Source organism: Mus musculus, chromosome X, assembly GCF_000001635.26.
Source record: "Mus musculus strain C57BL/6J chromosome X, GRCm38.p6 C57BL/6J".
In the NCBI taxonomy this organism is placed as follows: domain Eukaryota; kingdom Metazoa; phylum Chordata; class Mammalia; order Rodentia; family Muridae; genus Mus; species Mus musculus.
This window is the reverse complement of record NC_000086.7, coordinates 66,754,045-66,780,127: the sequence shown is the minus strand read 5'-3', so window position 1 is coordinate 66,780,127 and position 26,083 is coordinate 66,754,045. Positions and strand designations below refer to the sequence as shown.

The 26,083-nt window shown below is 38.8% G+C and overlaps 1 protein-coding gene, 2 non-coding genes and 2 pseudogenes across 3 annotated transcripts; 3 read left to right on the top strand and 2 right to left on the bottom strand.

Annotated features, from left to right (window-relative positions):
- The first annotated feature begins 548 nt into the window (after positions 1 to 548).
- Positions 549 to 1,708, top strand: Gm14681 (annotated as a pseudogene).
- Positions 1,709 to 2,795: 1,087 nt separating this feature from the next.
- On the top strand, positions 2,796 to 2,872 carry Mir743b (microRNA 743b). Its single transcript, NR_030535.1, has one exon. It is a non-coding gene; the product is annotated as a microRNA 743b (primary transcript).
- Positions 2,873 to 3,309: 437 nt separating this feature from the next.
- Mir743 (microRNA 743) lies at positions 3,310 to 3,371 on the top strand. The gene has a single exon (NR_030532.1). It is a non-coding gene; the product is annotated as a microRNA 743 (primary transcript).
- Positions 3,372 to 15,356: 11,985 nt separating this feature from the next.
- Gm8310 (predicted gene 8310) lies at positions 15,357 to 16,452 on the bottom strand (annotated as a pseudogene).
- Gm52436 (predicted gene, 52436) lies at positions 19,477 to 21,315 on the bottom strand. Its single transcript, XM_030251545.1, has one exon. It carries the CDS (start codon positions 21,313 to 21,315, stop codon positions 19,477 to 19,479), a length of 1,839 nt encoding a protein of 612 aa, XP_030107405.1.
- Positions 21,316 to 26,083: the final 4,768 nt, after the last annotated feature.

The window sequence follows — 26,083 nt, the reverse complement described above, 5'->3', positions numbered from 1 at the left end:
AATAAAACCAATCAATGATTTCAGGCCCAACTGAATATCAATTCAAATATCTTGTGACAACTTAGATGATGAGTGCACGAAAGTGGACTGAAAAGCTACAAGTAATTAGAGTCTTCCTTTATAAATATGGCCCTAAGTGAAAAAGAACCAAACAGATTTAAATTCAAGTCACTGAAATTATGATGGTATCAGTGATTTGAATTTAAATAGACCAAGTTCCTATCTTCTGTATTCTGTAACTTTCTCCAGTAATTGAACAGCGATATACAGGTACAATTGTGTTGTATTCTCATCCTATGCTCCCAATATTCTGATTCTTTTAGAAGATTTTCATTACCTAGTTTTTAAAAGTCATTTGCAAAGTATATCACTGATTAATCTTAAAGTCACACTGGCTATCTGGCTATAGGTCAAGAGGTCTTCCTTTATCATGCAAGGTGACAAAGTATATTTTGTATTCCCAAACAGTTGAAAATAAATAAATCAATGTTAATATGTCATGCTGTAATTGGTGAAGTGATGAAAACTGCTTGGGATGATTAGCCTACATGGATGATACCTCCATATCTTCATGCTTTATGTTATATCTCACTCAAGAAGCTGTTAGACAGTTGGACTACCGACAAATCTTCCAGGTAAAGTACTGCTCTTTAATTCAGTTATTTTTGATAGGTTCTAGGTAGTATTAGTGCTTTCCATGTAAGATCACTGATAATGGTTTTCAGGATGATCACAAAGCCTTACTATACAATTGTGTGTATCTTTTTAATCACTTTCATGGGACAGCATTCAAGCATCTATGTTAGGTAAGGAAAAGGAGAACAAGGTGCTAAAATTAAGAATTATGCTTTCATAAAAAGAAAATGAGGTACACTGTGTTAATGAAAGACTAAACACAGAAACGGTTTGAGTCTTTGTTGCCCCATATCCTTACTTTTTCAACATAGTGTAGACTATCCATGTTTCACCTCATGGGTACTTTCAAAATAGAGAATGTAAAGAAAGAAGATAATCTAAAGAAAAAAAAAATAATTTCCTTCCCAGTAATTAAATAAAGTTAAAGGACTTTTATCTCTCTGATCCAGAAGTGGTAGAGATAGAAAGTGAAGGAGAGTATATATATTCCCTAAGAACTTGAGTTAAGGACTCCTGAAACTTCTTGGTAATGCAAGAGTCAGATGAGATGATATGTCTCCATTCATTTTGGTGTGTGCATTGTGATATAGGACAGATACCAGTCACTTTCTACTAACCTCTCTCAATATAAGGATACAGAAAAAAGTAAAACTTGATGAAGATGATGAGGACGATGATGAGGATGATGAGGATGATGATGATGATGATTTTGATGAAGAGGAAACTGAAGAAAAGGTCCCAGTGAAGAAATCTGTACGAGATACCCCAGCCAAAAATGCACAAAAATCAAACCAAAATGGAAAAGACTTAAAACCGTCAACACCGAGATCAAAGGGTCAAGAGTCCTTCAAAAAACAGGAAAAGACTCCTAAAACACCAAAAGGACCTAGTTCTGTAGAAGACATTAAGGCAAAAATGCAAGCAAGTATAGAAAAAGGCGGTTCTCTTCCCAAAGTGGAAGCCAAGTTCATTAATTATGTGAAGAATTGTTTCCGGATGACTGACCAGGAGGCTATTCAAGATCTCTGGCAGTGGAGGAAGTCTCTTTAAGAAAAGGGTTTAAACAGTTTAAACAGTTTGGGGTATCTCTCTCAATATAAGGATACTCATAAAGTACTGTCATTGTAAATGTAAGAACATAGATGCACATGCAAGAGTATTTTCTGATTCTAAGATCGATTGTAGCTACCTTCACAGGACATTGTTTAGGTGAAGATATAGGGGGAACCTTTCATCTAATTCCTATTTCTCATAGGTGAAAATATTTAAAATTAGGGACATAGCACTATGGAAAATAAGTTTAGTTTCATTTTAATTTTTAAGTGCTTTTTAAATTAAAATATTTTATAATTCTCCCCTTTCGTTTCTTCCCTTCAGCCACTCTAATCAACTAACCCCTTTGTTCTCTCTCTCATTCATGCCCTGCTTAGTCCATATTTTGAAAGTTTTATGTATGTTATTTCAGTGCTGACCATGGAAAAGCAGTTGGTGGGCTCTTCTCTGCTGAGTACTATTTCTCCTGAAAGCTTTTTAGTGTCAATCCCTATACACATTAATGTCAGTGAGACTTAAGTGCGTGTACACATGGTCTCTCAGAGTGAGTAATGTTCAACAAGCTCCTTACTTTGTATACCCTGGACCTTATACTTCGTCTTCAAAGGCATCCTTGAGATTGCTACCATTTTCATCATTTCTCATTTAAAGCCCCACTTTTTTAGACTTAAAAGGTGCTTAAGGTTGTACACATGCCTCAAAATGGTCAGAGAGTGCAATTATAAAAGTAATATGTTTATTATTAATGGATATTTAATATCAGCAAAATGAGATAAAAAATTGGGATCACAACATTCAGAAGGAGAAATGAAAGGTGAAGGATTTTGTCATTTCCTGGACCTGTGAATAAAGAAATCTAGTGTTCACCTATCACACTAGACTACAAGAATTGATGAAGGCTCATGAAAACTAGTATATACTGTATTTATCTTCACAGCATACATCCTCAAGGTGAATTTAGACAGGATCCTCAAATATGATGGTTATTACTACATGGTAGAGAAAAAAAGATGAAGCATCAGTCATACTGATGCAAAGCATGCAACTAGTACTTAACTTTTTGTCCAGGACACTGAAATAGGAGTGGGAGAGGGCAGTATGTTGTGTGCAGTGCTGTGTTCAGACTGGTGTCCATCATGTGAAATATTTGTGAAAGACATCATGCTGAATAGAGTAAGGCCCATGATATTCTTCATTTATTATGCCTTAATTGGTCAGAGTGGTGCAGTGCAGTTACACTTGACATGAATCCCTCATTGTAATTAGTCATATGTAACCCTCAGGATCCATATTTATCCAGAGTATAATTTTAGATGTTCAATTTTTACACAATTATAACATGTAGGTTAAAGAAAAAAATACTTAGAAGAAACTAAACCCACAATCAACAAATGATACATCTTTTATCTATGTAGATTTGAGAATCAACACTGTAAATAGAGACCAGGACATAGTATACAGTGAAGAACTAGAAACTCATAGCCTACTGTAGGAATGTTTTCTAATATATACATATAAACAGAAGTGAGTTTTCATGTTGAGTGGGGCAGAATGATTTGTGTGACATGTAGATGAAGGATCTGGGGCAGAGCATTCTCATTAAAGTTCTTGTATGCAGTGCTGTATTCAGATTGGTGCCTGTCATGTTTATAAGAATGAAAGACACCAAGCTGAGTAGAGTAGGGCTTATTGTGTTCTTCATTGCAGGTGGTATTATGTGGTCAGGGTGTTTTATCTGTAGTTACACAAAATGTAACCAGTCCTAATCTGTTACCTAAGTACAATTTTGATTCCCAGTGTTAACTTTATAGCCGCATATAGATTGGAGAATTAACACAAAGTTTGGCAGTCAACCATATAGTAGGACATAGTATGTTATGTACAAGGAATATTCCCTAAGATAGGAATAAATATGATATATGTTAAGGTTTTATACTCATTAAGGCAGATTGATAAATAGGATACTATTAGGACATGATTGAGGCCCGCCCTACATGCTAAAATTCTATACAGAGCCATATTTGCTTAAACTGTTAACCAGTTCTTCTGTGTGAGTAGAATAAGTCTAACAAGCTGTCTCATTACTTTTAGCATAGTGATTTTTGTATAAGTACAAATATCCTAGCATTTCTGATTATGGTGTTCTTTGACTTTTCTGGGCCCTAGGACACCTTCAGGGTTTTTAATGGTGTTGTTGTCACCTTCATGCTTTTTGTTGTTGTTGTTATTCAAAAATTCACATAGGTCCGATAAAATACAGAAGGAAAATTCAATTTATTTATGTGCTAAAAAACATACTTTTAAGAGCCTAAAGCACAGTCTTTAGAATAATTAGATTGTATGCTTGAGGCCCTAAGTTTGGCACGTGGTCTGGCAAGAATGAAGGAAAGGGTATTAAGCTGAGAGTGATGATCAGTTATTGGTACTCAGAGTTATTCATCTTATTGGAATGCAGGAAGAAGATGTCAAATTATATATGCAAGGTGATGTATAATGAGTTTTGCATTCCCTAGGTGTGTTCAGGGTTCAGGCATCCTTCCTGATGTCATAACTTGTACAAGTGATGAATATTATTAGAGGTTATAGAGTTGATAGAGTCAGCACTTCTACATTTGTTTTGTTTCTTTTTTTCTGAAAATGTTTAAGATATATCCTGACCACAATTTCACATCCCCCATCTTCTCTGAGATCCTCCCCACCTTCACTACCAGATTTCTTTATCTTCCTTTAGAAAAATCAGCAAGATAAATGAGTGAATAAAGAATAATTTAAAATGCCCAAGAAACACATTATACACATAAAGAGAGAGAGAGAGAGAGAGAGAGAGAGAGAGAGAGAGAGAGAGAGAGAGGAGAGACAGAGAATACCTACAAAATATAATTGAGTTCATATTGTGTTGGCTGTATAATTCTTGGCATAGAGCCTACAATTAAATGTGGTTACTATACCCAGTGAGATGAAATTGAAGAAAACAATTTTTCTTTGTAAGTAGCTGTCAATTGGAAATAATTTATTAGTTAATGATGGGAATTCATATCCATTTTCCATGCTCACTCATGGGAACATGTTTGGTTTGAACTTGTTCAGGTCCTGTGTATTCTGTCACAGTCTGGATGAGTTCATATGTGCATCAGTCCTGTTGTATATAGAAGGTCTTGTTTCCTTGATGTTATCCATTACCTCTGGCTCTCATTGTCTTTCAGCTTCATCTTCAGCACAACTCCTTGATCCCCAAGGGAAGGTGTTTGATAAAGACCTCCCACTTAGGAATGATTATTTCATACCCCTTACTCTCTACACATTGTTCCAAGAAAAAGAAGCATATTTGATGATATCTGAGGAAAACACTGATCTATACATACTATAGAATATCATTAGGAGTCATTTTATTGTTATGGTCCTTTACAGAAAAACTGGTTTTCTCTAGGCTCACGGCCTTTCTAGTCTCATGTTTTTGACTGATTGTATAGAATTGGATGTGAATTCTGTCTCATGGAGTGGGCCTTAAGTCCTATTATAAAGAGGTTATGTTCTGCCACAACATTTGTACTACTTTTTCACCAGCATGCCTTGCAGGCATATCTTTGTTATTGGTCATATGGTCTGTAATTGGATTAATGATCATCTTTTTTCTTTGATAACTTGCAGCATAGATTATCTTCAGTTATCAATACTAGTTAGTAGAGGTGAATGCTGTACAGAGACAAATGCTTGATTTCTCCATATTCAGTTTGTGTAGAATAACCAAAAGACTTGGCAATAGCTTAAGTTTGAGGGTTTTCATGGTGTCCTTTTGAGCATTAGCTATCTAGCTATAAAAACAAACTAGCATCCACACATAAAAGAAAACATAACACATTTGCTTTGGAGATCTAGGTTAGTCAATTAGCATATTTTTAGTTCCATTCATTTACCTATGAAGTTCTTCATTTACGTGTGAATAATATTCCATTGTGTAAATGTACAAGTTTTATTATCCATTAATCTGTTATGGACTCCAAGGTAGTTCCAATTTTCTGAATGTTACAAGTAGAGTATCAGTGAACAGGGTTGAGGAAGTTTATCTGTAGTAGGATATAGAGTCCATTCTGTATATGCCTAGAAGTTGTATAGCTGCATGTAAATGCAGATCTATTCACAGCTTCCTGTGGAAGCTCCACAATGATCTTTACAGTGGCTGCTCTTCCCTCATCTATTACTCCTTCCTTTTTCCTCACCCCCATCCACCCCTCTTCTCTTTATGCTAAGCCCTGGCCACACTTCCTCCCTTTCTCCTCAGAAAAGGGGAGTCCTCCTATGGACATCAACCAGACTTGGCATTACAATTGCAGTAAGACTAGACACATCTTCCCCAGTTAAGGCTAGACAAAGTAGCCCAGTTATAGGAAAGGAGTTCAGAGTTAGGCAATAGAGTCAGAGACTGCCCCTGCTCTTGCTGCTAGAGGTCCCATAGGAAAACTAAGCTGCTCATCTTTTACGTAAATGTAGGAGGCCTAGGTCCATTTCATGTAAGCTTCATGGTTGGTGGTTCAGTCTCTGTGAGCCCGTTTGTTTGTGTGTACTATATTTAATATATATGGAAAGAAGGGATATTCTTATGTTTCTGATTTTAACGGAAATAGTTTGAATTTCTGTCCTTTTACTTTGGTAACTTCTGTAAGTTTGGTTTAGGCTGCCTTGATTGTGTTGTATTATGTCCCATGTATCCCTAGTTACCCAAGACCTTTTATCATGAAGTGATGTTAGATCTTGTCAGGTCATTTCTGCATCTAGTGAGTGATCATGTGGTTTTTGTCTTTTGATCTGTTTATGTACTGGATTGTGTTCATCAATTTTAATCTGTTAAACTTAATTATAGTTGGTAATATTATTGATATGTTCTTGGAGTCAGTTTGCAAATTTTTTATTGAAAACTGGTACACCTATACTTATATGGGAAATTGCTCTGTAATTTTTGTTTGTTGGATTTTCTATGGTTAGGTATCAGGGTAATTAGAGCATTGTAAAAAGAATTAGTCATTGTTGCTTCAGTTTCTATTTTGTGGAAAAATTTGAGGAATATTGGCATTAATTCTTATTTGAATGTCTGGTTGAATTCTATGCTGTACGTGTGTATACAGCCCTGGGCTTTTTAAATTGAGAGACTTCATTTCTGCTTTAAGTAAGGGTGGGTCTATTTAATTTGGTCTCCTGGTCTTTATTTCACTATGTTAGGTTATATACATCAGGAAGTTTATCCAGATCATTCATATTTTCTAATTTGGAGAATATAAATATTGAAAGTATCTTCTTATGTATACTTCCTTGATGTCTGTTATGATGTCCTTTCTTCAGCTCTAGTTTTATTACTACGGATATTTTCTCTGTCTCTTTTACTAAATTTTGCTAATAATTGATCAATCTTTATTTATTTTCTGAAAGAACCAGTCTTCATTTTACTGAATCTTTGTATTTATTTATTTATTTATTTATTTATTTATTTATTTATTTATTTATTTATTTTACATCAGCCCTGAGTTTGATTCTGTCTTGTCATGGACCCTTTGGGGCACAATGTATAGAATGGCTAGATTATAATCCTGCCCTCAATTTGACATACATATATCCTAGCACAAATGGATGGAAAGGGAATTAAACTGAATATGATTATGTATTACTAGTCCTCAGTGTTGTCCATATTATTAGAATATAGCAAGAAAATTTAATTGCAATGTGATAAACAATATATTTTGAATTCTCTAGGAATTAGATAAAAGTTCAGCACTTAGGCATCTTATATTATGGTAGTATCACTTGTACCAATAATAAAAACCAATGGACACAGCACTAACTTACTTAAACATTTGTTGTGGTCTTGGATGATTAATGTGTGTCCAATTACTGTTCATATGGCTTGGTTTTTGCCTCCAGGACCTATGCATCCTAAGGATGGGTTCTTTGTAGCTTGAGCATCTCAGGGTTGAATAAGGTTCACAAGTTTTTCTTTCAGTATGACCTGGGAATTGTGCTATTACTATAGTCATGGATACCCTTAAGGACTTTTATCTTTATGCTTAGGTAGGCCTTTGATGCCTCATGACCTAGCCTTTGTTGAGATGACTTGACTTGCCAATACTTCTCCAGAATATAAACTTTCCTTATTAATAAAACATAAAATAAGATATAAGGAGGGTAGATCACAGGAATCAGGGGAGAGATAGAAAATAAATGACAATGTAGTTGTTCTTCCCCAGGAAATATAAATAAAGAAATTTAGCATTTGTGTAAGGACAACTGTTAAGATTCATTACACATGTTGAAGATTCTAGGAGTCAATAAATACAGTTATTCTCCATCTAACAAATTGTATACTCTGCAATATTGAGACAGGTTCTAAGCACTGTGTAGTATCAGTAACATCTCTCAATGCTGTTAAGACTCTCAGAACACAGAGATTGTCATGGTAATCATATGGTCATCTTGGTATAAGTGCATGCAATCAAAAGGTATGCATCCTGATCTGAGGTTGAATTTTAGATACTATCACAACAGATATTCTACTTAATTCCTGTAGAACATCCTTAAGTAATTCATTACTTTCTAGTTAGATAAGACAATCTAGAAGAAATGTGAAGGACATATTAATATATAAAAGAAAAATATTTGGTTTTTTTTTAAGTTGAAAAGTTTTCATGGAGACTGAAAGTAGCTGAAAGTATATGCTCTAAGTAAACTTCATGATTAAAACAGTGTCTAGTTATTCTCAAACAAATATATTAAGTCAGTGTATTAGGTGTCATGTTTAATTGATGCTCTCATTGCTGTAATAGATCATGGAACATAGTGTGGCACAAAAATCCATACTAAATATGTTGTATGTGGTGCTTTACCTAGTTTGTTGTCAGTCACATGAAAATACAAGTGAAATATAGTCTTTGTAGAGGAAGGAAGGCTCATCATGTTCCTCATATGTTGTATGGTTAAAGTGGTGGAGGTGTAGTTATCCTTGATAGAATATTTTATTTAGTCATTTTTACCTCCAGGAACTATGTTTCTAAGGATAATTTTATGTGTTTAAATTTCTACTCCTAAGCATATAGAGGTTTATGACATAAATGTAATCATATTATGTTTTGTTCATATGACAAAAATCAAGTTGGGCCAAATGTATCTGTTGTTTACAGTATTCCAGGTAAAGAGAATGCAGGTCAGGAGATTTAGAAGTAGAAATACAAAGTTAAGCACAGTGTAGCTGGTTCTCCATAAGACTTAGCATGCTATATTTGGAGGTATGATCACATCTAGAGGAATGATAAGGCTAAAATAAAATGTATTTTACTTCCATGTTTATATTTTTATGTAGAATGTGATACTCATTTTAGTGCTACTTAGTTTGAATTAAAAATACTAGAAGATGAAACAGTTCCATTGTTGGGGCCGGCCTGTGGCTCTCTTGTCCGGGTTTGAGCCTGGAAGGCATCTTGGATCTGGAGGAGAAGAGGGAATCTAGGCGGGTTGAGAAATAATGGAACCAAGACAACTAGTCTGCTCAAGGTTCAAATTTTTAATGGCAGACTCGCTTTATAAAGGAGAGGGGAAAGCCCATTCCCTCCAAATCATCCTTGGAGCCCAGCTGCAGGTGACCATGTGTAGGCTTCGAAACAGCTAGGCTGACTCCCAGCAGGTAGCAGCAGCAGCAGTGGCAGAACAATAGAGTGATCCAGGGAGGCAGGCTCCACCCTAAGTAATCTCTTTAGGGACAACAAAGTCAAGGTCAGGCTCAGCCTGCTTCAGGCTTGTTGGAGGCTACACTCCATCAATAAATTAAATAATAAAATGTAAAATTCTTAGAAGATGAGATACAGATGTCTAATGATGTGAAATTTATTCAGTGTAACCACCAGCCATCATAAAATAATTTTTTAAGATTTTTAATTTTATGAATATGAGTTATTGCCTGCATGGATGTATATGAGTCACATCACAATTTTAGCTACTGCTGAATTACTTATAATACATGTCATTTAAAAATGTGTTTTATATTAAAACAAGCATATAATAATTTTGTACTCTATTTTTAGGCTCAAGCTTGGCTCTCCTGTTGACATTTTAAAATGCAGCTCAGTTGCCCTTCAAAGTAGTACTTGGACTATATATGTGACCATTACTCACTTCTACCAGAAGTGTAAAAATATGGCTATGTCACATAACCACTCATTAGTTCTTTCTATGGATTTTGTATCAGTGTTTCTTAATCTTTAATGTGAATACAAATTTTATCGGAGTCCTATTAAGAGAATGTTTCCAAGTCAGGAGTTCTCTTCTGTTACAGCTTATAGTTGTGCTTTTTACAAGTTTGCAAGTGGTTCTGGTGCTCCTTATCTGTGTATGACATTTTGAAGATTAGTCTAGAAAGTGTGCTCCATGATAGAATGCCATTCACCACACTTAGTCTATAGCAGTCATTTTATGACTTATAGCAATTATTTACTTAGGTTTTATTCTATGCATTGTCTTCTGTGTTCTGTATCCTTTGCCTTCCTATGTTCTCACTCACTGTTTCTGTTTTGGTTGTGCAAATGTTTCATTTGCAGCTTCTAAAAGGGTACAGGGGCAGTTAATTTGTTAGACATTATATGATTAAGCATTATTTTAATGTTACAGTGGAATGACCATTAGCTTGAATGTATACTTTTTGGTTGAAATTTATTTCATTGCATATTTTAAAATCTTACCGCATGATCTTTAAGGTTCTTGTAAATGTGGTTGAAATTGATGTCCTTTAATGTATGAATAGTTTTGTGTTTTGCTAAAAGATTAATGGTTTATTTTCCTCTGTGTTCTCAATATTATAAAATGCTATGATGAAGTAGCTCTAGTCTGCTTACATCTCTGTGACTTGGGAACTAGGAAAGGTGCTTTATTCCAAATGCTCATGTCTTTCATTCTGCTGCATATTTATTGTTGTCCCTCACTATATGTTCAGTTCTTCTATGCTGCAACTCCCAATTATTCAGACAAAAGCCTTCTGAGTTGATCCTTTAATTTTATTCTGCTCTCATTTTTGTCTAGTTCAAAATTTGCTCATTCTTACCCTCCATTTTTTGTTGTCAGATGCTATTGTAATTTAAAATGATTAAGAAAAAAGGCCCTGGTCATTTTTCCTTAAAGAATTTTTTGTTTGTTTGTTTCTTTCTTTGGGTTTTTTTTTTCTTGTTTTTTTTTTAAGAATTTTTTTTCGGTTCCATGTTCATAAACATTGTTTTTCTTCATAGCTCATACTGGCATGAAATTTGCTCTATAATTCTAGCTAGCTTCAAACAATTTATTATTCTGCCTCGGATTTTCCAAGTGCTAGAATTGCAGGTGTCCACCATCATTCCTGGCTATCATTTTTCAAGTATTCATTAATACTTGTACTTTTCCAATATTTAAGAAGGTTTAAAAATAAAAGCAAATCTGAGTAAAACTTTGAAAGGAGAGTTGTCAACTTTGTCCTCTGCTCTAGAGTGATTTGACTTGAGCATTTAACTGATGGTAATTATTTCTTCATCTTGTTATCTCTTTATCATAGCATTGTTAATGTATCTTCATCAATCTTTAAATGGCATGTTCAACTGGAAAAAATTCTGGCTGTTGGAACTGTATGTATTAGTAAATGAAATAAATGTTAGCAAGTCAACTTAACTCTTCTTTTTGGACTGTCTTTCTTTTAAGAGTGTTTGGGGAAACCTATACATTCATGATAGAATATATATGCAGTTGTGATATATATGGTTGAGTAGGAAAATGTTGTACTAGTTTTAGCAATTTGAGAAGGAAAGGGGACTTACTTTATTGTTCATCAGACTTCCAACTATATCACCTAACCCCTTCATGCTCTTCCTAGTCTTTAACATTAAATGCTCATAATGTTTCCAATTCTGAAGAGTTACATAATAGAAATAGGTTTGTTCTTTGATCAGTATTGTACCACTTTACCATCTGGCATGTGTGTGTGTGTGTGTGTGTGTGTGTGTGTGTGTGTGTGTGTGTGTGTGTGTGTTATTGGTTATGGATACTTTCACTGTTTTAGTTCAAGCAAGTAAAAAATTGATCAATATAAACTCTCAACTTATTACATGGCTTCCTATGAGTATTTTATTCTAAAAATATGTGTTCACATCATTTTTCAATGAATTTTCTTAATTTTCTTGGTAGATTTCTGGACACTTGGTGACAGACTAACTGAATATGAGTGATATCTGCTGTTTGAATGATCATGAGCATCAGCTGATCTGACTGAATTGTTTATCACATTTTCATATTCTTTGATTGGTTAAAAGACATTTAGTGTTTTATTTTCTTTATTCCTTTTCCTAGGTATTGTGTATAGGGCAGCCATGAACATGATGAGGAAGTATCTGTGGAATAAAATGTTGAGTCCTTTAGGCATGTTGTTAGAACATTTCAAAAAGCACTTCCTGCCTTAGTGTTAATAATAATTTTTATAGTTTCCTTTATATTTGAGGTAATCTCTATTAATCTCCCTATCGTATGTTTGAACATAATCTATCATATTTCTATGTGTAGCAATAATGCAAACTTCACATTTTTCTTCTCTATGTGTGACCTAAAAATTTAATTTTTCAGAAACTTAATGCAATGTACATTTAAATTGTCTCACATATGAAAGCAAGTATATACTTTATTGGTAATTTATTATAGTACAAAGTCTTAATTTTCTTAATATAGCCTCAAACTTTTTGTATATTGATCAGTAATTTATTTTTATATTTTCTATTGTTACTTTTCAATATATAGGTTGCCCATCACATGCAAGGACAAATTATTGTTTATAAAGAAATTGTAGAGCTGAATAGATGTGTCTATGGATAAAAGTTCTTGCTTTGCAAGGATAAGGACCTGAGTTTGAATTCCCAACATCCACTATAAATAAGTCAAAATCACTAGCAAGGTGTAAAATATTATCAGCATCTCCCTGTAGTTCTTAGCATTAGAGACAAAGCCTCAAGAACTTTTCCCCATCTAGTTTGACATGTACATTGCTGTCATCCATGTTCTGTTCACATTTGAACAGACATTTTGGGGGTAGGATTAAATAATTTTATGTTCTCCATTTAGTAACACTTTTTTTTTTCTTTTTCTTTTCTTCTTTTGTTCCTCATGGTAATCATGTTCTTAGGTATTAACATTGGAAAACTGCAGGCAGTACTGGGGAATGCTTAAAACAAATAGCCCCAGCTATTACAAATAATGCTGTTATGAGCATAGTGGAGTACATGTCCTTGGGTACACATGCGGGTGACCTTATCTAAAGTCTCCAACAGCAGCAAGAGGGAACTCAAAAACTCCACCTCCAGTAGATAGACAGGGCCTCAAGCGGAGGGACAGGGTTACCAACCCACAGTCAAAATTCCCGATATAGAAGTATTCCTTTCTAAAAGAACTACAGGGACATAAATGGAAGAGAGACTAAGGGAGGTCCAATGACCAGCCTAACTTGGGATCCATTCAAGGACCTGACACTGATGCTATGATGTGCTTACAGACAGGAGCCTGGCATTGATGTCCTGAGCAGACCTACAAGCAGCTGACTGAAACAGATGCAGATTCTTCCAGCCAACTGTTGGACTGAAGTCAGGGATCCCTATGGTTGAATTAGGGGAAGGATTGAAGAAGCTGAAAGGGAGAGTGACCCCATAGGAAGACGACCAGCTTCTCAACTTATGCAGACCCCAGGGAGCTCCCAGAAACTGAGCCACCAATGAGGCAGTATAGGAGGGCTGTCTGGTTCAAGGACCCCCTGCACATACATAGCAGAGGACTGCCCTATCTGGCCTCAGTGATAGAAGAGGAGCCTAATCTTTGAGAAACTTGAGGCCCTGGGGAAAGGGGAGGCCTGGTGGTGAGAAAGCACCCTCTTGGAGGCAAGGGTGAACTCAAAAACTTATATACAAAAAGTTTGAGGCATTGAGAAATGGGATGAGGAACTGTAGTGGGGGCACTGGGAGCTGAACAATGACTGGAATGTAAATAAATAATTAAAAACCCTTTTGTGTGAATGTATGGAAGGAACTGCTTAAACGACAGACAGTCCAGAGAGATAGCAAGGATGACAAAGAGATTATGCTCAGGGTGCTGTGATCTACACTTCAAAATGAGACAGGGATCTCTGTCCTGGAAAAAGTGTATACAATTTAATTTTTCATCCCAGCATCAGCTTAGCTGTGATTCCCCTTTTACTTTGACTGCTGAAAAGCTCAAAATAAAATTTGATCAGTGCTCTTTCAGAACAGAAAGATGTACGCTCCAGATACTCAGTTTTAGTTCCTGTTTAACTGGTGTGAAGTTTGAATTGTGAGATATTGGCTGGGTGCTGAATGAATATACAGACCAGAGTTATTGGCTGTAGGTAGGGGCCAGTGTCCATTCTCACAAGCAGAGGGATTTGAGACAAGAAGAGCAAACTTGAAGGACTGTTCCCCACGGTCTGTAGTATACCCATAAGAAGTGGGCTTGGGAAGATTATTTCCTAGGCTGCTACAAGCCCTGCAAGGGAAGACATGCCCATCTCATTTACCAAGAACCTCTAGTATGATTGTATCTGTGAGAGGGAGTGGGAGTGTGTACCACAGCACAAGTGAGTGTGAGGTGGTAGAACAAACTTGTGGAGTAAGTTTTCTACTTTCTATGCATTCTGGAGATCAAACTTATTGCGCATATGCTTGTGCAATGGCCAGTGCCTCAAAGGGCCTTTCCACCAGCCACCGCCAGGCAACTATAGATCCTCTACATTGTCTAGCACATGCTCAGGATTTTCTGATGAATGCAGAAGTAAGTACACTGCACCAGGCTATATAGTGAGTGTCATGCTATGAAGATGCCCCAGGTCACTGAAGCCCTCCTACTGTGGATTTAGGGACAAAGGTCTTTCTCTTCCCTTTCTCTCCCTCTCTCCTCTCCTCCTGTCTCCCTCCCTCTTCTGTCTCCCCCTCTCCCTCTACTGTCTTCCCCTCTTCACACTGACCCCCAAGTGGATTGTCTCTCATTGCAGGGTCACTGAAACAGTGGATTCCAGCATCACAACTGGTGAACAGTGAGGACTCTACCTTGTTGGGCAGAACCCTGACATCTCTGCATGCCCTTGCCCTGACTCCAGTTCTTTATTGAGCAATGAGCCTATTTTGCTCTCTTTTCCATTGATGCCAAAGACTAAACTCTGGCCTCAGAAATATTCGGGAAATTTTATTTAAATGTCTTGTGTCCCCTTTTAACCACCACCAACAACAAAATTTCTGTTCCAAAAAAAAGACAGCCAACTTCAGTGAAGTAAGTTTACCAAATGTCTATAGAGCTGGATGGAGAGCGTATGTGTGTCTTGTCCTGCTCTGATGCTATTCCCAGCATGGCAAACCTGGGTAGACAGCCAACCCTGGAAGTGATATCCTGGGAGTCTCACCCTAAGCAGACATGCTCTTCCATCCAGGGAAGGTTGAGCTTGGGGACTGGCCGTGACTATGGGCCCCAGTGTTCCAGAGGAAAGGAATGGGGGTAGAGAAGGTCAGATCTGCAATCCTTGGAGGTTTCAAGGTCTGAAAAATACATTTAGTAGAAAAATAAGGTGCTTTTGGAATCTGCAGTCTGTGTCCTGCCTGCCCAAGAGAGAAACCTGCCCTGCTGGCCCAAAGGGCAGTTGAGTACAGATAAAGGCAGAGCCAAGAATCTGACCCATGGACGATTCTGTGTTGAAGTGAGGCAGGTAGCAAAATTCTGTTCCTGCTGGAGGTTGCCTGGGCCTCTCCCTTGAGTTTGGGCTGCCAGGTGTTTGGCCACAAAGGGAGGGGAGCTGGCTGTCTATTGTGGGCTCCTAGAACCTGGGCACTCAGAACAGGATGCATTGAGGTAGTGGAGCCAGTGGAAACAGTAGGTCCCCTGGGGAGAGGCTGTTCACAAAGCTGGCCCAGGCACAGTGGTCAAGCAAATTTGGCCCCAGTGTAGGAAGCATATCCCATCACATGGGGGATATATTTCTGCTCATGGACTCTGTGAAGCAAGTGTACCATAGGACCCTTGGCAAAGGCTGCCATGACCCACTGTGGGTCTCGTGACACAGGGAGACAGCAGACTTGGCCTGGTAGTTGTGAGCATAATCCAAATAATCCAACATGGATATGTTCTCTCGTTCACCATCCACCAGCTTATATCCAAGCCTGTTGCCATACAGAATGACTGTAAAGGGCTTCTTGTTCATGTTGCTCACCATGGGAGCCAGACCGAAGACGTTGCAGGGTGGGAAGTGATGGGGAAGGGTATCCACCGAAAGTGAAAATGTGGGAATGATTGGTAGTAACTATAGTTAGTCAAGGCGTCCTCTGCCTTTCTGATGGCCTGGTACATCTCCACTGCCTGATTCAGTGCCTGCTTGGCTTTGCCCTCAAGGTACCCATGGTCCATCCTGCCTTCTTCCACCAGAAAGAAGAAGCCTTTGGAATTATCAGGATCCAGAGGGCTACTACCACCATTTCAGAGTGAAGAGTCAGTTAGTTCTGGTTCAAATCATATTGTATGTCCCTGGGCTCAAAGAGACCTGTGAGGTAGTCCACCCTGGAGGGGTCAAAGGCCTGCAGTTCAGTGCGGTTCCAGACATAGTGGGGAGTATTTATGTCTGGGTTTGAAGTTCTTTCAAACGCTGATGAGGTCTATGGCCTTCTCATCCAGTTCATACTTCACATCAGTTCTATTATTCCGGTACATGTAATTCCGACTGCCATCCATGATCACCTTGGAAAGGGCCACAAAGGGGAATTTGTCCATCCTCAGCCATGTCTCTTCCCTCTCCTTCCACCCTGGGTTGTGGTGTAGCCAGCTTATCAGGATGAAGGCAGCCATAACTGTGAAGATACCCATACTATCTCCCAGGAACATGATCTTCTTGGTAACGTTGATGTTGAGCTTTTGGAATTTCAGGGCAATTTTCAAGGTCTCTTGGGGTTGCTGCCACGAGTAATTGAGGTCTTTCTCTGGCATAAAAGACTTGGTAAACCAGATGGGCATTACTAAAAATGGTGATATCATGGCATACCCCAAGATTCGTACCTTGCTAGAACCCAGATGGGTGGGAAGAGGTGGGATGGCAGTGTCTGCCATTAATTGAAGTTCCCATCCTACAGGCACTCCTGAGGAGGGTCTGTCCCAGTGACAGCCCTAGGGAGCTCAGTGTTATGAGCATATTCTGGTGGTCACCTCTCATGGAGGCCTGGCTTTCACCTGCCCTCATTCTCTTTCTTAATCTCATAACAAAGTTATTTGTTATTGATATTATTAATCTCATACTGGAGCTATTTGCTATCAATATTAAATTCAGATCATTTAACTCCAAACATTTTATCTATTAAAGATATGCCCATTTTACTATGGATGTTAATTTCCTATCTCTTTTTTTCTACTCCTTAGTTTTCGTGTGGTTTTCAAATAATTTTTTCCATGTTTTTGGTTGTATCAATAAAATATGCAAAAATACTTTAAGGCCATATTTATTACCTTTATTTTGCCAAAAATCTCTAATGGAAAGTATATTCTGTTATTAGACGCGTTCTCACGACCGGCCAGGAAAGACGCAACAAACCAGAATCTTCTGCGGCAAAGCTTTATTGCTTACATCTTCAGGAGCCAGAGTGCAAGAGAGCAAGCAAGCAAATGGCGAAACCCCATCCCTTTTTAAGGAGAATTATCCTCCACCTAGGATGTATTACTCCCTGATTGGCTGCAGCCCATCGGCCCAGTTGTCATCACGGGAAAGGCAGAACACATGGTGGGAAAACTGCCCCTGCATGTGTGCAGACTATGTTTACCACTTAGAACACAGCTGTCAGTGCCATCTTATAATGGCAAATGTGAGGGCGGCTCCTCACAGATCCCCCTTTTCTTTTAATAAGAGCAATAGGCCACCCATATTAATGAGAGTGGAGATAGAGGTCAAATCCCCAGTGTGCAGGTAAAGGAGCCATGTACAGGATTAGCTCTTAGGCTCACAGGCTTTTACCCAGAGCAACCCTGACCTGCTCCCGTGTCGTTTTGCCTGGAGAGAAGGACACTTGGACACTCAACCTTCTTGAAAGATGACATGTCTCCCTAGAATAGGCTCATATGTGCCGCAGAGCCTTTCTACTGCAGTGCTTAGCCTTGCAACTCTCTCGGGCTGCTGAAGCACACTCACTCTATCCCGTGCAATGAGACTAGCCTCATGGGAATATAAGAGCTGAGTGGCCAGCGACCTATTGCCTAAGCATAGATAACCATATATCAGGGGGAGCACCATGTTCTAGAGCTGCAAGCGCCTGGGCAATAACCACCTTGTCTCTCCTAGTTTGGGCCTTAAGCTTACAGACCAACCAAAGAAGCAACACTAATCCACAGCAAAGTGTATCTCCACATAATCCCACCCCCATCCATTCTTTAAAGAAGGAAAATGCTGAGGAGATTCAATTGGGTAATCCTTTGATCAGGGACAGGTCCAAGCGCTTGGAGTTGACCTGAATGATGGCAAGTCTCAATTCCCGAAGGGTCTGTTCAAATTCAGCCATCCAATTCTGTAACATATACTGAAAAAGACTTTTTGACAAATTAGCTGCCCTAGTAAATTTAACATACTGAATGGAAATAACACACAATCCCGGAAACTTTTATTCACAACCCTGCTGAGTTATTTGGCATAATACATCTAGTTGTATCTGGACAAGATCTATGAGTTGATTAACCAGCATGAGACCTCTCTGTACTGGGCCAAATAAGTTCATTTGCTCATTAATGGCTCTGAGGTCATGGAGCAGTCTCCACTTTCCTGACTTTTTCTTAATTACAAAAATTGGAGTATTCCAAGGTGAGGTAGAGGGTTCAATATGGCCTAATTTTAATTGTTCCTCTACCAGTTGAATCACAGCTTCTAGTTTTTCAGAGGATAGGTGCCATTGAGGAACCCACACTGGGTCCCCTGTTTTCCATGGTATGGGTCGTGCTGCCCCAATGGCCGCTATGGAAAACCCAGACCCTGTCTGTCTTGGTTTCCATTAGGTAAGATAGGCTCTATCCTTCCCTGTTCTTGATGTCCTAACCCTTTTCCTTCTTTATAACCCATCTTTGCCATGATATTTTTTGCTTTAGTTGAATACCCTCCCAATGGGGCGTTTTCATTGGACAAAATAAGGCCCAAATGCTGCATAATATCCCTTCCCCAGAGGTTAACCGGGAGTGGGAGCACATAAGGTATGAATTTCCCTTGCTGTCCTTCAGAGGATTCCCACGTCAAGGCAATGGAGCTTATAGTGGGACATGATTGATAACCTAGGCCCTGTAATGAATGAAATGACTCTGTGGTGGGCCATGCTTTGGGCCACCAATGTGTAGAAATTATACTTTTATCTGCTCCGGTATCAAGGATGCCTTCAAACTCTTTTCCATTAATCTTAAGGCGGAGCTTAGGTCTATCATTTAAAGATACAACCAAATAGGCAGAATCATTTCCTGAGGAGCCCATTTTCTTTATCTCAGGTCCTGCAAATTTCTCCCTGGTATTATCAGGGAGGAGCAGCAGCTGAGCTATCCTATCTCCTTTACTAATAGAAAAAACGCCTTTAGGGCTTGAGCACAGGACCTGTATTTCAGGGGAATGTTGACAATCCATAACTCCAGGGTGGACTACTAAGCCCTGCAAGGTGAGTGAACCCCGGCCGAGAATAAGGCCCATGGTTCCCGGGGGCAAGGATGGTATAGGCTCCACTGGCACCGGCTGAATACTCATTTGAGGCATTAATAGGAAGTCGGAGGCGGCACGCAGGTCCACCCTTGTGGGTCTTCCTGGGTCGCCTCTCTGACTGCTTCCTGGGTCCTGACAAACCGGTTCCCATATCTTTGAGGGCCCTGGGACCGAGGGCCCAATGACCCGTTTTTTGGCACATAAGCTGATTGACTATCAGGTGGGGGAAGAATTCTGCCCTTTATATCCCTCACAGAGCGACACTGGTCAGCTCTATGATAACCCTTGCCACACTTAGAGCAAAGAGTGAGAGTCCCTTCCTGTTTATCTGGAGCTCTGCAATCTTTCTTAAAATGCCCAGGCTTTCCGCAGTTAAAACATGTCCTCTGATTATTTCTGCCCATGGAGCGGTTTTGAGATTGAAGGATGGCAGCCGCTAAACCTGCATTGCTGAGAGGTCCCCCAAGCTCTCGACAGACCCTGAGCCAGTCTTGTAAACCTTTGTTCTTTCTTGGGGCTATGGCTGCTCGGCACTCCTTTGTGGCTTGCTCATAGATTAGCTGTTCTATCAGAGGCGCAGCTTGCTCTGACTCTCCAAAAATACGCTCTGCTGCCTCTGTCATTCTGGCCACAAAATCTGAGAAGGATTCCTGAGGTCCCTGGATTATCTTTGTTAACTGACCAGTGGTTTCACCTGCTCGAGAGAGCGCCTTCCAGGCCCTAATAGCCGTGGAAGAAATCTGGGCATAAGCTCCCCAATGGTAGTTTGTCTGATCAGCAGAATAAGCTCCCTGACCCGTTAACAAGTCAAAAGTCCAATCTCTCTGCTCTGGAGTCAAAGCAGCTGCGTTTGCTCGGGCCTGCGCTTGTGCAGCTTCGTGCCAAAGCGCTCTCCATTCCATATATTTGCCCATACTAGGGAGAGCGGCTTTTACAACCGTTTGCCAATCACCAGGAGTCATAGCGTGATTCGCAAGCCTTTCCACTTGTGCTATAGTGAAATTAGCACTGACTCCATAGTTACGGACCGACTCGGCAAGCTCTTTAATCTGTATATACGCTACCGGAGCGTGGACACGCCCACCCTCGGCTCCTTCAAAGACCGGAAATGCCTGTTGTATTTTCCTTTGTTCCTCCTTTGGAATGAACGAGTCTGTGCATTGCCTCTCTGTCCATTGCCTCTCTGCGCAGGGCTGATGCACTACGCAGGGCGGGGACTCCGCATAGGGCGGACCTTGAAGCCGACTGCCCTGAGGCCAATCAGCAAACTGGCCTTCGCCAGCCGCTTTTGGCTTCCTTAACTGATTAGCTAGCACTTTACCTGGCTGGTACCCTTTTTTCTCATAATGAGCTGCTTCTTTCTCCCAGTCTGTTTCCTCAGAGGAGAATTCTTCATCTGCTTCAGAGCTACTAAGAGCTGGCTCCCCGAGCCCATCCAGCGATGAGCACAGGCTCCTTTTCCTAGAGACCTCCGCTAATTGATCTTTCTTCTTTTCCCTTTTTCCTCTTTTTCTTCTAATCTCTCTCCAGGTATTCCTACCTGACCTTAACTTTTCCTCAGGTTCAAGACCCTTGGAAAGGCCTGTATACTTATTTTGTGCACCATGTTTTCTCTTTGCTCCTACTCTCTCTCCCCGCTTTACTTCTGATAGCTTGTCCTGAATTTCCTCTAGAATCCGCCCTGCCTTAACCACTTGATAACATGTGAAAAGGAACAAAAGGGCTTCTAACACCAGAAAAAATTCAAGGCCAAATATACCTTGCAAAGCCATTTTCCACTTTACTTCTGATAGACTGTCTTGAGTTTCCTTAGAAAGTTCAAGATCAGACTTACCTCGTAAAGCTGTACTCACTGGTACTCTCGTTCCCCAGCTGAAAAGTTCTGAATTCATACAGTTGAATCCTTCTTAACAGTCTGCTTTACGGGAACCTTTATTACCGCGACCCGCAGTTCTGGTTCTGGAATGAGGGATCTTCCCTGCGCCAGTCCCGAGTTTTTTTCTCGTCCCGGAATTTCTCGTCCCGGAATTTCTCGTCCCGGAATTTCTCGTCCCAGGTCTTCTCGTCCCGTCCCGGGTTTCAGCACCAATTGTTATTAGACGCGTTCTCACGACCGGCCAGGAAAGACGCAACAAACCAGAATCTTCTGCGGCAAAGCTTTATTGCTTACATCTTCAGGAGCCAGAGTGCAAGAGAGCAAGCAAGCAAATGGCGAAACCCCATCCCTTTTTAAGGAGAATTATCCTCCACCTAGGATGTATTACTCCCTGATTGGCTGCAGCCCATCGGCCCAGTTGTCATCACGGGAAAGGCAGAACACATGGTGGGAAAACTGCCCCTGCATGTGTGCAGACTATGTTTACCACTTAGAACACAGCTGTCAGTGCCATCTTATAATGGCAAATGTGAGGGCGGCTCCTCACAATATTCATTTAAAGATTGTAAATATAGTCATGTGTGATTTTTTTCATATCACTTAAATGGAAGTTTCTACTATTAGACCAGTGTGTTTCTCCTCTATTCCCAACATTTAACATCTGATAGTCACTACTCTTATCTAAGCTACTATGAGTTCAAATCTACAATATTGCACTTATAGGTGAGATCATGAAATATTTGGCTTTCTCTTGTTCTTTGCGTCTTTTTATTTCATCTCCACACTGATGTTAGTAATATAGTTTGAAATTAGTAACAGTATGTTGGAGATCCATAGAAAATCAAGCAAGACAAAGCCTGAGTCAAAAGGAGGTCATAATGAAGTTCCACCCCTACCTGGTTATCTTTGACAACTGACAAATGCTTGGAAAGGGAACATCACTTTTATGCCAGGAAGGCATCCTCTGAAACACTGTCCATGTTCCAGTAGAGGTTCTTACACTCAACAGATATATTTATAACATTATGTGAACTCAGTTGGTTTTTTTAAATAGCACATGAAGTTTAGAGGAAAACAGTGGAAAAGCTATAGGAGGATTTTGAAGGGGGAAATGGGGGTTAGATTTGATGAAAACACACTGTTCACATTTATATTGTTCTCCAACAAAATTAAAACAAAAAATAGATATCTCAATATTTATCTTATTCAAAATATCTTTGATAATTTATGATATCTTTAATTTGTGCATTGACTGTTGAATATTTATGCATCTGTATTTACAAAGGACCACAGGTCTGTGAGGTTTTCTATGTGGTGTCCCTGTCTAGCTTTAATATCAGATTAAATATGACTTCTTGAAATGAGTTTAGTAGTGTAATTTCTTTTCAGTTTTTGAAGATTAAAAAAGATTTATAGTAAAAATATTTGATACAATTTATCCGATAAAACCCCCCTTTTTTTCTTTGGATTTTTCTTTCTCTAAAATTTGATTTCTGCTTTAGTTTCTTTGTAGTTAGTCTGCCATAAATATATATATATATATATATATATTGTCATGATAGGGACATCCTTCTAGGGATTCATCTATTTTTCTTCACTATCCAAATAATTGAGATCTTTTCCTAATAAATTCTTGTGATCATTTATATTTCTGTACTATTAGTTATTTTCTCATTAATTTGTAATTTCATTTATTTCAGATTTCTTTTCTTTTTTCTTTTAAGATTTATTTATTTATTATATGTAAGTACACTGTAGCTGTCTTCAGACACTCCAGAAGAGGGCGTCAGATCTTGTTACAGATGGTTGTGAGCCACCATATGGTTGCTGGGATTTGAACACCAGACCTTCGAAAGAGCAGTCGGGTGCTCTTACCCACTGAGCCATCTCACCAGCCCCTCAGATTTCTTTTCTAAGGTCAGTTTATCATTTTTGTTCATCTTTTTAAAAACTCAAATGTTCATTTTACATTTTTATTTCAATGTATTTTCAATGTCTACTCTCAACTAATGTCTATAATTTTACTGCCCATTTTTTGTTGGCTAGGTTTTCAGTACTAGGCATGAATTCCCACTTGGTGGAACTTAAGTATTATTATTCTGTCTTTGGTTCATCCCCAAGATAAAACTGCCACTATTCCTGCATTTATTTTGACTCCTCAGCTTTACAACTGGATAAGACTATTAATTGCTTTTTTTCCTTCACATCTTGCTTAGAACTTTTCAATACTGTAAGGGCTAGTCTGTCTTCATAGAGAAGGCTTTCACGTCAGTTACAGCTCAGTTCCTCCAAGTACTGTTTTCATAGGCTGTGGTGTCTTCAGAAAATTCATATGATATAAAATATATAAAAGTCACAAAATGGATTTTTAAATTTTCTGCTTATTTATTATATGCTTTATTTATTTTATGATAATATAACTTGTTTGGTGCTCTTGTTTCTGACCAATGGGGGACATTTCCCAGTATGTGAGTTAGTAAGAACTTCTTACATATATACTGCTAAATTAAACTTAATTGTCCTCTAATACTACCTTGATAGTTAATTTAAATTTAAAAATTTACAAGACTTTATTTGCTTGTAGGCTGCCATACTGTCACACTCCTACTACTAGCAGTGCTGTAGAATCTCAGCCCTTAATCTGCTCAGTAGCATTTTTGCCAGTATCTTCCAAATTTTAGTCAGATACTACTTATTTCTCCAGGGGAATTTAAATTGATTCCTACAATGTAAAAGAATTTACCCTCATATTAACTACCTACTCATTTAGGATGGCAACCCTATAGGAAGACCAGCAGTCTCAACTAACCTGGATCTCCGGGATCTCTCAGACACTGAGCCACCAAACAGACAGCATATACCAGCTGATATGAAGCCCCCAAGACATATACAGCAGAGGACTGTCAGGTCAGGGTTCAATCAGAGAAGATGCACCTAACCCTCAAAAGACTAGAGTCTCCAGGGAGTGGAGAGGTCTGGTGGGGTTTGGTGTGGAGGTCTAGGAACATCCTCATGGAGTACAGGGACTGGGTGCGTGGGGTGTGGAACAGACAGAGGGTGGATCAGGATGGGGATAAAGTCTGGACTGTAAACAAAAGATTAGAGAATTAAATAGAAAAAAAAGGTATGTGTTGCTGAGTGATATATCTTGCACCCCACCAATAACCTTACAGAAAGCAAGTGTTAATTATATTTTTGATGAAGGAGAGACTGGAGAATAAAATTTGCAATGATTATATTTAGGTGGGAATCAGGAAGAATATAATTATTGAAATTTTACTTGTGTTTCTAAGTCACATTTTCATTTGCAAATACTTGCTTTTTCTCATATTTTGCCTAATATAATACTAGTGTCAGTCCTACAGCATAGACTAAGTACCATCTTTAGTACCAGATATACACGAAGGTAGAAACAACCATTTCCGTAAACATACTTTCACATTCCTGACAGTGAAGTGAGCTTTTAGTGAATGTTTCTATCATTATTATTTCTATCACTATTTCTTCATAGAAAATATGAATATACAAGATGATTGGAAGCTTTTTTCATTTTATTTTATTTTTATTTTTTATTAGATATTTTCTTTATTTACGTTTCAAATGCTATACCGAAAGTTCCTTATACCCTCCCCCTGCCCTGCTCCCCTACCCACCCACTCCCACTTCTTGGCCCTGGCATTCCCCTGTACTGGGGCATATAATCTTCGCAAGACCAAGGACCTCTCTTTCCAATGATGGCTGACTAGGCCACCTTCTGCTACATATGCAGCTAGAGACAAGAGCTCTGATGGTACTGGTTAGTTCATATTGTTCTGATTGGAAGCTTTTTAAGGTCACAAAGAAAGTAAGTGGCTGATGCTTAGCTTTTTAAAATGTCATTTCTCAATTTTGAATAAAAAAAACAACTCATAGTGAAGGAAAATTTTCAAAAATGCATAATTTTAAAAAAGGTATTCTCAAGAAGGTTAAGAAGATGAAGGACCCAAGTGAGACTGTCTCATCCCCACTTGAGAGGAAGAAGAAAGCAATCATGGGGCAAAGGGAGGGAGGGACCTAGGTAAGAAAGAGGACAGGGAGGGGAAAAGGGGAATATGATCAGCTATTTAGGGGGAGGGAAGCAGGACTGAAGCCCTGGGGACCAGCAGAAAGAATGGAAACTCTTAACCTAAGGAGGTAGGAGGTGGAGGACCCTCTAGAATGTTCCAGAGACCTGGGAGGTGAGATACTCTCAGGACTCAAAGGGACTTGAAATTCTTGTCATACTGATTTTTCACTTGCTTAGAGTCATACCAAGGTATTTTGTATTATTTGTGACTATTGAAAGGGTGTTATTTCTCTAATTTCTTTCTCAGACTGTTTATCATTTGAGTAGCAGAAGGCCACTGATTTGTTTGAGTTAACTTTATATCCAGCTACTTTGCTGAAGTTATTTATCAGGTTGAGGAGTTCTCTGGTGGAATTTTTTTGGGTCACTTAAGTATACTATCATATCATCTGCAAATAGTGATATTTTGATTTCTTCCTTTCCAATTGGTATCCCTTTCACCTCCTTTTGTTGTCTAATTGCTCTGGCTAGGACTTAGAGTACTATATTGAACAGGTAGGGAGAGAGTGGTCAGCCTTGTCAAGTCCCTGATTTTAGTGAGGTTGCTTCAAGTTTCTCTCCATTTAGTTTGATATTGGCACTGGTTTACTGTATACTACCTTTATATGTTACTTGACCACTTTCCCTTACTGCTTTTAATATTCTATCTTTGTTTTGTTCATTTGGTGTTTTGATTATT

Coding starts and splice junctions, on each gene's coding strand:
- Gm52436 (XM_030251545.1), bottom strand. CDS start 21,315: ATGAATTCAGAACTTTTCAGCTGGGGAACGAGAGTACCAGTGAGTACA.